This window comes from Sciurus vulgaris (genome assembly GCF_902686455.1).
Source record: "Sciurus vulgaris genome assembly, chromosome: 2".
NCBI lineage: Eukaryota > Metazoa > Chordata > Mammalia > Rodentia > Sciuridae > Sciurus > Sciurus vulgaris.
In genome coordinates, this window is record NC_136462.1 from 150,028,901 (window position 1) to 150,044,165 (window position 15,265).

A 15,265-nucleotide genomic window follows, 5' to 3' on the forward strand; every position below is an offset into this window, starting at 1 on the left:
AAGAAACCAAAATGACTCAGAGAGGTTAGGTAAATTGTCCAGAGTCACACAGCTAGGAAGTACTGGCTGGGATTCTCACCAGCTCTATAGAATTTCAAAGTTCATCTTTAGGCCACTCTGCTAAAAACAGCTGCCCAGGAACAACATAAACACAACATTTAAGGAAATTAAATCCAGACTTCTCACTTGATCTAAATTAAGCAGGAAGGCAGATGTTTAGAAAGTGAGGCAGACTTTAAACAGGAAATACTTCAAGGTTGCCTAGAGCCAGATGTTGGCATCTTGGATAAAGGTTAGCCTCTCTTTTCACACTTACATGCTGTAAAGACAGAAGGAGGAAGTTGGAGGGAAAAAATACTTGTTTCTAAATCTTTGACTTTTGCAGACATCAAAGTTTCTCATTCAAAGTTCAAGGAGTCGTTAGGGTTTTCTACAGTAAGATCTACAAAACAATTTACTTTTTCCTTTCCAACATAGATGCTTTTATTTATTTTTCTTACCCAATTTCTCTGTCTAGGCCTTCTAGTACTATGTTGAATAGGAATGTTGAGGCTGGGCATCCTTGCCTTGTTCCACATCAGAGACAAAAGGCTGTTTTTCATTTTTAAGTATGAAGTTAGCTGTGGGCTTGTCACAAGTGGCCTTTATTATGTTGTGGCACACTCCTAATTTGTTGACCTTTTTATCACAAAAGAGTAAAATGTCAAATGCTTTCTTTGTCTGTACTGACATGATCCTGTGATTTTTATCCTTCGTTCTGTTAATGTGGTCTCTCATGTTCATTGATTTGCATATGTTGAACCATTTTCCATCTCAGAGATAAACCCACTTGATCATGGTGTATGACCCTTTCTTTTCCCCTTCCTCCCTTTCTTCCACCAGGATTTTCACTTAACCTCTGAGCCATATTCCCAGTCCTTTTTAACATTTTTATTTAGATACAGGGTCTTACTAAGTTGCTTAGGGCCTCACTAAGTTGTTGAGGCTGGCTTTGAACTCACTATCTTCCTGCCTCAGCCCCCTAAGCCACTGGGGTTACAGGCATGCACTGCCATACCTGGCGTATGATCCTTTAAATTTGCTACAATTAAAAAAAATTTTTTAGTTGTTGATGGGCCTTTATTTATTTATATGTGATGCTGAAGATCCAACTCAGTGCCTCACACATGATAGGCAAGTTACCACTGAGCTACAACCCCAGCCCCATCAATTTGCTACAGTTTTACTGAGAATTTTTTTATCTGTGTTCATCAGAGAAACAGGTGTGTAATTTTTCCCTCCCTCATAGTGTCTTTGGTATTGGTAATAGTTCGGTAATGCTGTCCTCATAAATGAATTTCAAAGTGTTTCTCCCTCTTCAATTTTTTGGAAGAGTTTGAGAATTGATATTGATTCTTCTTTAAATGCTTGGTAAAATTTACCAGTGAAGCCCTCTGGTCATGAACTTTTCTTCATTGGGAGGTTTTGATTAATGATCTAATCTCCTTACTTGTTATTATTCTGTACAGATTTTCCACTTCCTTTTTTTTTTTTTTTTTGGCAGTGCTGAGGATTGTGAGGATTGAACCCAGGGCCTAATGTATGCATGTATGCTAATCAGGCACTTCTACCTCTGAGCTATATCCCCAGTCTCCAGATTTGCTATTTCTTCATGATTTAGTCTTGCCCGTTTTTATGTTTCTAAGAGTTTATCAATTTCTTATAGGTTATTCAATTTACTGGTGTAGAAATCTCCATAATTTTCTCTTATAACCTGTTGCATTTCTGTTACCTCATTTATAATGTCTTCTCTTTTATTTCTAATTGTGTTTATTTGCATTATCTCTGTTTAATCAATTTTGTATATCAATTCAACCAAGCAACTCTGTCATTAAATTTTTTCTATTGCTTTTCTACTCTCCATTCCATTAATTTTGGCTCTAGTCATTATTTCTTTCCTTCTGTTACATTTGGCTTAGATTATTCTCTTTCTAGTTCTTCGAGGATTAAAATTTAGGTAGTTTATTTGATATTCTTCATTTTTAATGCAGGCATTCACTGCCATAAATTCCCTTTGTACTGTTGCTTTTGCTGCATCCCATAAGTTTTGGTATGCTGTGTTTCATTTTCATTTGTATCAGATTTTTAAATGTCCTTTTTTGGTTTCTTCTTTGACCTGTTGGTTGTTGAGAAGTGAGTTGTTTAATTTCCACATATTTGTGAGTATATACATGCAAAAAGAATGAATTTTTGCCCCTGCATTACACTGTATACAAATTTAACTCAACATATATTAAAGACTTGAATATTAGACTAAAAACTGTAAAGCTTCTCAAAAAAAACATAAGGGGAAAATTTCTTGACATTAGTCTTAGAATGAATTCTTGGTTTTGACATCAAAAGCACATACAATAAGGCAAAAAAAAAAAAGACAAATGCCAGGCTACACAGCAAAGGAAGCAATCAACACAGTGAAAAGACAATCTACGAAATGAGATAAACTATTTGCACAGCATTTATCTGATAATAGCCTAATACCCAAACTATGTAAGAATCTTCTACAACTCAATAGCATACAAACAAACAAACAAAAATAACCCAGATGAGGTGGCGCACACCTGTAATCCCAGTGATTTGGGAGTCTGAGGCAGGAGGATTGCAAGTTCGAGGCCAGCCTGGGCAACTTAGTGAGACCCTGTCTCAAAACAAAAAAAAAAAATTTTTAAAGAGCTGGCAATATAGCTCAGAGGTAGAATGTTCCTGTTCCTGGGTTATCCACAGCACTGCAATAAACAAACAACTAAAACCCCAAATAACTCCAATAAAAGTGAGCAAAGGAAATGTATAGACATTTCTCCAAAGACATACAAATGGCCACCCAGTACACAAACACTTGTTCAACATTACTAATCATCAGGGAAAAGCCGATCAAAATCATAGTGAGATATCAGTCACCTCATTCCTGCTAGGATGGCTATTTCCAAAATGCAAAACACAAAAGATAACAAATGTTGGCAAGGATACAGAGATTTATTTATTTATTTATTTACTTACTTATTTACTTGTTTACTTATTTCTTTTTGTACTAGAGATTGAACCCAGGGGCACTTTACCACCGAGCCATATCCCCAGTCCTTTTTATTTTTTGTTTTAAGACAAAGTCTGGTTTATTTGCCTATGGCCTTGCTAAATTGCCCATGCTGACCTGGAATTTGTGATCCCAAGTTATTGGAATTATAGGTGTGTGTCACTGCACTCAGCAAATTGGAATCCTTATATATTGTTGGTGGGAATTTAAATTAGTGCAGCCACTATTAAAAAAAAAAAAAAAAACAGTAGGTTGGTTCTACAAAAAAATTAAAAGTAGAACTGTCTGTGGTCCTGGCTATTTGGGAAGCTAAGGCTGGAGGATCACTTGAACTCAGGAATTTAAAACCAACCTTGGCAACATAATGAAACCTTGTCTCATAAACAAAAACAAAAACAATTTCCAGATAATTCAGATAATTTGGGTATGGATACAAAAAATTGAAATCAGGATCTTGAAGACATATTTGCACACCCATGTTCACAGTAGCCAAGATATGGAAACAACCTGTGTCCATTAATAGATGAATGGATAAAAAAAAAGTGTAGTAATTATACACAATGGAGTATTATTCAGCCTTAAAAAAGAAAAAAGTCCTACCATTTGTGACAACATGGATGAACCTAGAGAACAGCATGCTAAGTAAAATAAGCCAGAAGGACATATACTACATGATTCCACTTATATAGAGTATCTAAAGTAGTCAAACTCATAGAAGCAGAGAATAGAATGATGCTTGCCAAGGAATGGTGGAGGGAGAAATGGAGAATTGTTACTCAGCAGCTCTTAAGCTTCAACTATATAAGATGAATATGTTCTAAATATGTGCTGTCCAACATAGGATTTGCAGTTCACAATACGGCATTGTGCACTGTGACATATGTTAAGGATAGATCTGATGTCAAATGTACTTTTATCCATATTTTTATTGATACAGTATAATAGTGATATTCATTGATACATATTCACATATGCACACAACATAACAATATAATTTGGTCACTATTTTTCCCTATTACCTTCCCTTTCACTCCCCTTCTCCCTCTTCCTCTATTCTACTGGTCTCCCTTTAATTTTCATGAGATCTCTGCCCACCCCCACCTTTCTTTTCTTTTTTCCTCTCTAGCTCCCACACATGAGAGAAACATATGTGACCTTGGCTTTCTGAGTCTGGTATATTTTGCTCAACATAATGCTCTCAAGTTCCATCCATTTTCATGAAGATGACATAGTTTCATTCTTCTCTATGACTGAATAAAACTTCATTGGGTGTATACACCATATTTTCTTTATCTGCTCATCTGTCGCTGGACACCTACACTGGTTGGCTATTATAAATTGTGTGACTATAAACATGGGTATGCATATATCATTACAGTATGCTAACTTTATCTTTTTAGGATAAATAAGGGTGGTATAGCAAGGTAATTTGGTGGTTCCATTCCCAGTCTTCTGAGGAACCTCCATACTGATTTCAATATGATGCTAACTGTTCTCAACACACACACTGTCCTGGAAATCTGAGCTTGCTGTGAAGTATGTATACAGGAGAGCTATATACCTGGAATGGTGTTAATGGATCCCATCAACTGCTCCACATCAGAGAAGTCCAAGGTCTGGTCTTCAAAATCAGGCTGTGCAGAGATTTCCACATCCGTTTTGGTTTTTAGGAATTTCCCAAGTCTGTTGGTATAAAAAGACATGCACACAAGAATGGAGGGGAATTCTCCTTAGAGTGAATCTATAGTGCTGGTCCCTAGTAATAAACCAAAGGGACTCTGCTGAATTTTCATTTCTTAACATGCTCCTGGCTACCTTTAACTATCTGGGTGATTGCCTTAGGAGGTCACCAGTGAGCATGGGTGTTTTACTCAGCTTTTTCACTGCTGTGACTTAATAGACCCAACCAGAACAACTGCAGAGGAGGAAAAGTTTATTTGGGGACTCACAGTTTCATAGGTCTCAATCCATAGATAGCAGACTCCATTTCTCAGGGATCAAGGTGAGGTTGAATATCATGGCAGAAGAGTGTGGCAGAGGCAAGCTGTGGGAAGCCATCCTTATCTAGCGGAATTAGATGGTTCCCTGTCTAGTTTCCCTTAGAGAATGGCTCCCCTAACTCCACCCTATCTTGTCCATCACAGAAGAAGCTCCTCCTGGTCTTGCCACCTTTACCTGTCTGTCTGTAAATAAAAGAGAGTTGGGCTACTCCAGGTCATTGTTGTTAAGAGGTCAGAGCTGGTATGGCCAGACCTGTCATGCCCCCTCCCTCTTATTTAAAGAGTATTGACTCTTGTGTGTTTATTGAGTAGATAAATTTTTGGATAATTGAGTGATATACTTACTTTTCTCATCCACGCAGGACGTGGCAGAGTGGCAGAGAGCCCCCACCAAGCAAGCAGCTTACATGATGATCAAAGAGAAATCTCCACTTTGCAGATACAAATATATTCCCCAAAGCCATGCCCTCAGTGCCCCACCTGCCTTCAGTTACCACTCAATCCCATCAGATGATTAAAATTGATTGGGTTAAGGTTCTCATAACTCAGTTATTTCTTCTCTGAACCTTCTTTCTTGCATTGTGTCACATGTCAGTTTTTTGGGGACATCTCACATCCAAACCATAACAGGGTAGGATTGGTCTGTGCATCCAAAGGGAATGAGAAAATATAGGATTTTCTGTGATGTGAGAGAACATCTGTGGATGAGATGCTGTCAGAAGCTAACCTGGAAACCTCTACGCCTACATCACCCCAGGCCCCCAAAGGCACAGAGGGTTCAGACCCTAGGTGCTTCCTCTCCACTTGGCCAAATACCCTCAAGTTGCTAATCTTGGGATTTGGAGTCTTCTCAACCTACTTCCTGGCAGTCACAGATCTTTAAGTGGCAAAGCCAGAATTTTAAACCAGGTCTGTTTTTGTCAAAACTCTGTGCATAACCCTGACATTATTAGGTTTTTATATTCATATTGCTTTATAAACATTGTCTTATTAGGCTCTCACAAAACCATCTCTGTTTGTACTTAAGGAAAGTGAGTCTTTAGACTGGTTGGACCTGCCCATGGTCATGGCATAGGAGGGCCTGAATTCTCATGTCTGATTCTAACATGTATGCATTCTGAAGCCTCACAGAATGATGGATGTACTCTTCAGATCTCAGTTCCCCCTGGTAAAATGAGAGGTTTGTGGAGGTGATCTGATCAGAGATGAACTGTCTGGGCCTCCACATACATTCTCCTTCCAGTTCTGAGATTCTGAGATTTAATACTAGAGGGCCCTCATGACCCCACAGCATCATTCTGAGGCCAGTGCTATTTTACCCATAAGATCAGGCACAGAAACTAAAATTGGAAGCATATAACCTAGTGGAACTGAGTCTAGAGGTGAAAGGAACAAAAAACAAAAATAGAAGTTAGAACAAAAGTATTACCTGTCAGCCATAGCCACTGCATCCTAAAAAGGAAGGGAAAAGAAAAAAATATTAACTGGACTTTGGAAATAAATTTCATTTTCAAATTGTATCAATATATCTTTTTTAAAAACTTGGAAAATAGGAAAAGGAAAAAATCAGCCATACCCACATTCTAACAAAATCACACTTAGGCCTGTGTATTTTCCTTTAAGCTACTGCTTCTACCCAGCAATAGTATGTAAGCACCTTTCATGTCACAAATGGTCTTTTGGACCATTGATTTGAGAGACTGTAAACAATTTGTTGCACAGAAACTCCATCATTTATTAACTGTTCTTCTATTTTAAAAATATGTTTAGTTGTAGATAGACATAATAACTAATTTATTTACTTTATGTGGCGCTGAGGATCGAACCCAGTGCCTCATATGTACAAGACAAGCACTCCACCACTGAGCTACAACCCCAGCCCCCTGGTCCTCTCTTGTTGGACATTTTGGTTGCTTCCAATTTTTTACCATCATAGTGACAAGAAAAATAATTTCATGTGTATCACCCTCCACATTCTAGATTGTATCTTTGAGACACAGTGGCACTGTGGGACCATTGATTCAAAAGATATTAAGTGTTGGTGGCTCCCATGGGGCCTGCAAATTGCTCTCTGGCTTTATTGATGGGCCCAAGTCTGGAAGGAAGGAGGTGTGACTCAGCTTTGAGGGGCAACTGTGGGCTTGGATGATGTGGGGGAACACACTCAGTAACTCAGAAGCTGGAGATCCCTTCACTACATCCTGGATACAACATCTACCCCGCAGTCCTGTGGGGCCTTATGAAGAAACGGGACCCTAGCTCTGACTGACATTGAAATTCCCACAGCCCTACATGGGGTTCAGGTCAAGTTTAACTCAATTGGAAGAAAATCAAGAAATGGATTCTTTTGGTGCATGTCTGAGTTTATGAAGTAAAATTTATAGTTGCTACCCTTGTAATGGAAATGTAAGGTTAACTTTTTATCCTGGACATCTTTTTCCCCAGAGCTCCAAGAGGCCATCTGAGGTGACCAGAAAACTCTCAGCACACTATTTTTTCTCAGCTCCAGGATGATGGGACAGATCTCTGGGTAACCAGGACAGAGGAACAAAGACTGGTGCTACTTCAACAATGGTAGAGGGGAAGAGTCAGTTGTATATGAGCCTGCTTGGCCATCCTGGCAAAGCTATGCAGAGAGATGGAGTGATTACTTTCCCATCATGAATACCCAATGGAATCAAATGAATGCTGACCATAAAAGTCAACTCCAACACCTCCAGATGGAGAGAGGACAGCCTGACATGATTTTGTTTCTTTCCTCTATGTTTCATTTCATTACTGACCTTTAAGAAATCAACCTTCTCTTCATGACACATCTCCTCTATTGTTTCCATCAGTTCTTTACAGGTATCAAGGTTCTCTCCACAGCTGACCAGTTGTCCATATAAGGCTTCCAGCTTCTCTTTCTTTTTCTGCCCTAGAGTTTGTATTTTTTCTTCATATTTTTGAGCAAGTGTTTCCAGGATCTCATTGTAATGTAACTCAAAGTTTTGTTCTTGTCTTCCAAAATTCTCCTACAAGACAATTGGCCTCAGCCATCATTGCAGGACATGTGATATGTTGACTAGAGTCATTAGGGGCAGGAAAATACATCCTTTCAGAGCTATTTTAGTCCTCTGTCCCTCTGCTTTATCTTATCTCTTGCCATGACGCTGAGGTGGATACTGGTGTGGGAGGTCTCCATCCTAGATTCTCAAGAATAATCTTACAAAAAGCACTGCTGTCTTTCCTGGAAGCATTTTTTCCCCATTTAAAAAATTCATTCTAATTAATTATACTTGATAGTAGAATGCATTTTGACACATTGTACACAAATGGAGCATAACTTCTCATTCCTCTGGCTATACATAGTGCTAAGTCACACCAGTAGTGTGATTATACATGCATATAGGGTGATAATGTCCATCTCATTCTACTGTCCTTCCCATTCCCACCGCCCTGCCCCTTCCCTCACTCCCCTCTGCATAACCCAAAGTTCCTTCATTCTTTCCTAACCCTCCCCACTATGGATCGTCATCTGCTTATCAGAGAAAACATTTGGACTTTGGTTTTTTGGGATTGGCTTATTTCACTTAGCATGATACTCTCTAGTTCCATCCATTTACCTGCAAATGCCATAATTTCATTCTTCTTTAAAGTTGAGTAATATTCCATTGTGTATATGTACCACAATTTCTTTATCCATTCATCTGTTGAAGGGCATCTAGGTTGGTTCCATAGTTTAGCTATTGTGAATTGAGCCCTGGCAGCATTTTTTAAATCCTTTCCCAGTTTCAGCTATCTCCTGTCACCTTGACAACCAGCCAGGGAGATCAATGATAAATCAGCCTGTTACTGGACACTTTGACCTAAAGGTGGAAATGTTTGCCCTGAAAGATCCCCACATATCATTTCCTCCTGAGCTCTCCATATATCATGATGCTCATCTTCACTTCCTGATAATTGAATCATACAAACACTGGGATTCCAACAACTGGGATCATACAACTAGGGAAAAGAGGAAGGCAAAGAGGATCAAGCATTGTGGCTAGGTGGCACTCCCCGATAGTTGAGAAAATGCAAGAAGCAGAAGAGAAGGTACCTACAGCATTTCATCCAGGAGCACAACAGATTAAAAATACTAAGTAAAGCATATTGACTCCTGGTCCCCATTACTTATCTTAGAAAACCAGAAGAGCTCGTGGGTTTTGACTGATGCCATTCTTGTCAGATGATGAGGGCATTTCTGAAGAAGCTCTTAGCAATAGTTCAGAGTCATTAATAAGCACCTACTGTGTGCATAACACTTACTAAAAGGGTGAGAGAAAAGCAATAGATGACTTCCCAGTGTGGATTATAAAAGATGACCTCAAGTCCTCACTGCCAATGAAGATACTCTGATCTGAGAATAAGCTGGCAGAACAATGTATAATGAGTTTTGTCCTCATACCTCTCCCACTACCATCCTCTGCTTTGAAGGGGAAGCCTTTGCCCCTTTGGGTGCCCCTAGGCACCCAAAGACCTATAAGTAACAATCCCCAAGAACAAGGAAACAATATCAAGGCAATAGCTGTCTTCCATTTTAAGGTTGAGGGTGAAAAGTTCTAACTTCATGGGAAAGGGGCCTGGGGCCCTCTTAATACATGTGAGGTGATCCTGTTGATATTATCTGATGCCGCATTAATGGAAGTAGAGAATCCACATGAAAAGAAGGAGAGGGAAAGTCCTATAGTCTTCAATCCTGGTCTACCTTGGCAGGAAGAATGGGTCAGGCTCTGGTATTACACTGTTATGCCATGTACCTACTAGGGAGTACCCAGGGAAGCAGCAATCTTATGAGAAGTAGATAGCAAATAAGGGGAAAAAAAAACACTTACCAAGACAGGATAGGTGTATTGCAATGGTCTGTTGAGGATGGCCTAGGAAAGAAGGGACAGCCTTGTTCTAGCTCTAGGGGCTAATCTGATCCATGGGCAGAGTTACAGAGCATCAGCTTCTAGCTCAATAGTCTTGGCTCCTGGATCAAGAGCCCACAGTCTTCCCCATTTCAGAATGGGCAAGGAGAGGGCCTTAAAGGATGGGAAGTCCCCTTCCACCTCAGAATTCTAAATTCTTAATTTCTGAAGGAAGCCTACATAATAGCTAACTAGAAAGAGACAACACATAAACTTATTTTATTGCTGTGTTTGAGCAGCAATAACTGGCAGAATGGGTATATTATCTCACAAAACAACTAAAAACTGTGCAACAGTCCTCACCTAACTTTATGTGGTTAACATTATAGGCACCCAAAGACCTATAAGTAACAATCCCCAAGAACAAGGGAACAATATGGAACCCCCCCTGCCACACACAGTGTCTGGTTTCACAGCCAGTGCATCAGGTAGCACAAGGGATTTTCTGCGTGAGGAGGAGAAAGAGAAGAAGAAGGAAGAGGAGGAGGAGATGAAGGAAGAGAAAGAGTAAGGAAAAGGGGAAGGAGTGGGAGGAGGAGGAGAAGGACACTATAACAAGAACAACAAACAAGCGGAAAACACAAGGGCGAAAGAAAGCTGTTCACTTCTTTGCCACCTAACTGCAAATGTTTATGTGTCACCAGCTGGCTGACCACCACCACAAAGTCTTTGTTAAAGTAAGAGAGGTCTAAACCACTTGCAGTTGGCAATTAGGGTTAAGAGACACGGAGGAAAAAGAGCCTGGGAAGGAACAGGACTGTGATAGGAACACTCCTCCCTCTTTTAGTCACATAACAAACATACAAAGTGCCTGCTTTGAAACATACCTTGGAGTGGGACTGGGGATGAGCAGAGGCAGAAGACCCAGCCTCCCCACCCACAGCACACAGCTCAGGAGGGAATGCTAACTGGTAATCAGAGCCACCAGGTATATGCCTTGGTGCTAGGGGAGATCAGAGGAAGGGTGAGGGGAACGGGCAGTAGTGACACCTCACATTTTAAGAAAAGACTCTAACTTCTGGAAACAGTTGCTTGCCCCATTGGTCACTGATGGAAGCCATATGTGTCTGTCAAGGTCATCAGCCACACTCTTACCTCCACAGTGATGAAAACCTCTTCCAAATGACTTGCAAAATTTTCCATCTCAATAATCTGCTTTTCCAATTTGTACATGTTTTTGTGAATTTCTTCCTGTTCAACAAGCATCACAAAGAAGGTGTTAATGCTATATCTGTTCTCCATCTCTCTTGGAGAAGGCATTTTAAATTTATTCCCTGCCTACCTATTTAGACACAAATGTGACATCAAAACAGAGGACTCAGGAGATCTATTTACCTTGGCACTCTCCAGTGCTTTGTTGAGTGGGGTCACTTCATGCTCCTTGTGTTCATCAAAAGCTTTCTCAACAGCTCTGATAGGAGTTTTGCAAGTGGCACAAAAAACGTCCTCGGCTTCTTCCTCATCTTCCTCCTCCGGGATGACATAGCATTCATACTCTTCGCTGGCACGACCGTGGGTATACCTGTAGGCTTCCCGCAAGTCCTGGCACTGGCCAGCCAGGCCCCACCCTCCGTAGCCCAGGTCCTCAGCCTCAGCTACCTCTCCTTCAAGTCTCCAGTCTCTCTGCTCCCTAGCTGGGTCTCTCCTCTTCATTCCATAAGGAAGATATCCAGAAACCCCCATTCTGCTTTCCTCAACAAACTCATCCCCTAACTCATGTTCATCTTCAAGTCCATATAAATGGACAAGATCATCCACATCCTCTTGAAGATCTCTTTGGACCTTCCTTTCCCCTTCCCCTCTTGGATCCTTGGTCATTTCAGCTTGGACTACTTCTCTCCTCATGCTGGTGTTTTCTTCTGGAATGATCTGCAATCTGTCTTCAGAGTCATACAGATCCATGTGATAAAAGTGGAAGTCCTTCGAGGCAGTAGTCCTGTCCAGCACAGGTTCCTCCCCAGCTTCCTCCTCCATTGTTATTCTGGAAGCCCTAGGATGCTTCCTTTGAACAATCCTTCCTGGACAGTTAATAGTGAATATCTTAGTTCCTGCAACACAAAAAGAAGGGAAAAATCAGTGCCTGGGAAGGTCATAAGATTGGGTTCTACTACTCCACCAAAAAAAAAAAAAAAAAATTTTTTTTTTAAAGTCATCTGAGCAGCTCGGTTGTGGCTCTGCTCCGAACCACCTGTAAAGAAAGGTATGATTTCTCTGGGAGGGAACTTTCTAAGCTTTTAAAGAGAATAAATTTCAAGAGAAATGTCAATAGATTTGACTAACAAAAGATTCCTATACTTTTAAAAAAAAAAGCCCAAAACTTAAAAGACAGAATAATGGGAAGAGTTTCAGAATATTATTTTATTTTATGGTACTAGGGATTTGAACCCCAGGTGCTTTACCACTGAGCCACATCCCTAGCCCTTTTTGTTTTTTATTTTGAAATAGGGTCTCACTAAGTTACTGAGGCTGGCCTCACACTTGTGATCCTCCTGCCTCAGCCTCCTGAGTCCCTGGGATTACAGAGGTGCACCACCACAGCCAGCTATTTATTATTTTTTAAAATGTGTATAATTCATTGAAAAATTAAGATCTAAATAGATGAATGTACAAGGATCATTCACAAGATTACTATTTTTATGTATTAGCTATAAAATGTCCATACTTATGAGTAACAGAGTGCAAATAAATAAGAAGTCATTTTGCCTTTTCAGTTTACAAATATTTTAAAATATAAAAATGATACCTGAGCTGGGTGCAGCAGTACATGCCTGTAATCCCAGCGGCTTGGGAAGCTGAGGCAGGAGGATTGCAAGTTCAAAGCCAGCCTCAGCAAGAGCAAAGTGCTAAGCAACTCAGTGAGACTCTGTCTCTAAATAAAATACAAAATAGGACTGGGAATGTGGATCAGTGGTCAAGTGCCCCTGAGTTCAATTCCCACTACCAAAAAAAGAAGATACCTGAAGCTGGGTGAGAGTATGATGAGGTGAGCTCATCATACATTTTTGGAGCTCAAATTTGGCAACAGTCATATTTTTTAACCTAGCAATCCTCTTTTGGAACTGGAGGGGAAACCTCCAGTTTATTTATAGACATAAAAGTCCACAACAAAAAAGTTTTTTGGGGCTGGGGATACAGCTCAGTTGGTAGAGTGCTTGCCTTGCAAGCACAAGGCCCTGAGTTCAATCCCCAGCACCAAAAAAAAAAAAAAAAGTTTTTTTCAAATCTTAATGGTTAGGAGAACAGTTAAGTATACTAGGATGTACACTGTACAGATTACAAATTGCTCATACTATTTCTTTTTAGTCTTTTGTTTGTTTCTGTAAGCTTGGTAATAATGTCCCCTTGATCATTTCTGATTCTAGTAATTTGGGTCTTCTTTTTTTCCTGGGTAAGTTTAACTAAAGATTTGTCAGTTTGTTGGTCACTTCAAAGAATCATTGTGTTTTTATTGTTGTTGTTGTTCTTTGATTTCTCCCATTGCTTTTGTATTTTTAATTTCACTCTAATATTTATTTCCTTCCTTTTCCTTGTTTTGTTTGGTTTGCTCTTCTTTTTCCAGTGTCTTCAGGTATTGATTTGGGATCTTTCTTCTTTTCAATATAGGCATTTACAGCTGTAATTCTTCCTCTAAGCTTACCTTTTGTTGCATCCCACAAGGTTTTGTGTTTTATCTTCGTTTTTTTATTAAGTACCTTCTAATTTCCCTTTAAGTTTCTTCTTGGACACATTGGTTATTTAGGGGTGTGTTGTTTAATTTCCGCATATTTGTGAATTTCCCAACTTCTTTGTTATTGACTTTAATTGCATTCTATTATGGCCAGAGAACATATTTTATATTATTTATATTCTTTTATAATTACTGAGGTTTATTTTATGAGCTAGCATAAAAAATGGGCTAGCATAATAATGTTTTATGGGCTTAAAATATGTTCTGTATGCTCTTTAGAAGAATGTGTATTCTGATGTTATCGTGTAGATTGTGTAGAGTCTTTTGGGTCCATTTGGTTTACAGTAATGTTCAAGTGTTCCATTTCCTTGTTGATCTTCTACTTAGTTGTTTTAACCATTATTGGAAGTAAAGTATTGAAGTTTCCAATGATTTATGACAGTTTTTTTTCATTTATGTATGTCGTTTTTTTTTTTTTTTCATTTATGTCATTGTTTTCTTCTTGCTGTTGTTAGGTGCATATACATAATTATTAAATATTTCAGATATACAGACTCTTATATGTTTAAAATGTCCCTCTTTACCTCTAGGAATTTTTAAAAATTTTAGTCTGCTTTTTCTGATGTCAGTATAGTCACTCCAGCTCTCTAGCAAATGTTGTTTACATAACATATCTTTTCCATCCTTTTAGTTTCAATCTATTTGTATCTTTGATTCTAAAGTGTGTCTCCTATGTACAGCATATAGTTGGATATCTTAATTATTAATATTCCATATCTACTCATTATGACAAGCCTCCTTAGACTTTCTAAATGACAATGATTTGTTTGAGTTGTCAAGTTATTGTGTCTTTTTCCATGCAACAAAATGGTATTTCCTACAAAATAATATATGACATGCCAAAAGAAAAGTCCTGACATGTTAACATTCAGGTTAAAGAATGTTAGTTAACCTGACAGTTAACTTTCCAGTCCTCAACTTTTTAGTAGGATAGTAAATCACAGTTTGGAAAGAAGATTGACATCTACAACTCTGCTAAGAACTGCACATACAACATGAAAAGAAGACAACTTACCATAAAGTATTAAGCTATAGTAGGAGAGTAACTATAAAGTTGGAGAACTCTAAAAGATACCTTGAGGCTGAGGGAAATTCTTAACAAAGGATAAACTTGATAGAGGTTCAGATCTCATTGAAGAAGTTGTGATTGCAACCCATGTCATGGCAAACATATTCACTGAGTTGTCCTGGTCAGAGCCAGTCCGCAAGCACAGAGGTATAGGTAAACCAAGGCTGGGTAGGAATCGAGGGAAAGTGGTCTCAAGGCCTCATGAGAGATCCTGAATCATAACCATCCCCAATAAGCTATTCTCTACTCTCTCTCTCTCTCTCTTTATTTTATTTTTTTCAGTACTGGGGCTGGAACCCAGGAGTACTCTACCACTGAGCTTTATCTCTAATCCTCTTTATTTTATATTTTGAGACAGAGTCTTGCTAAGTTGCTGAGGTAGCTTTGAACTTGTAATCACCCTGCCTCAACCTCCCCTGTGCCTGTTTATTCTTAATTCTTGACCCTCATAAATCATACAAGATAATA

The 15,265-nt window shown here is 39.1% G+C and overlaps 1 protein-coding gene across 1 annotated transcript in view; it reads right to left on the reverse strand.

Moving 5' to 3' along the window:
- Positions 1–15,265, reverse strand: part of FSD2 (fibronectin type III and SPRY domain containing 2) — a 36,983-nt gene that overhangs the window by 15,181 nt on the left and 6,537 nt on the right. Inside the window, exons 2-6 of the mRNA XM_079128469.1 lie at positions 11,337–12,049; positions 11,097–11,192; positions 7,851–8,081; positions 6,497–6,519; positions 4,629–4,750 (exon numbers count right to left, since the gene is read on the reverse strand). Of these exons, the coding sequence (XP_078984595.1) occupies positions 4,629–4,750; positions 6,497–6,519; positions 7,851–8,081; positions 11,097–11,192; positions 11,337–11,975 (1,111 nt within the window). The 5' untranslated portion in view covers positions 11,976–12,049. The remainder of the gene's footprint in view (positions 1–4,628; positions 4,751–6,496; positions 6,520–7,850; positions 8,082–11,096; positions 11,193–11,336; positions 12,050–15,265) is intronic.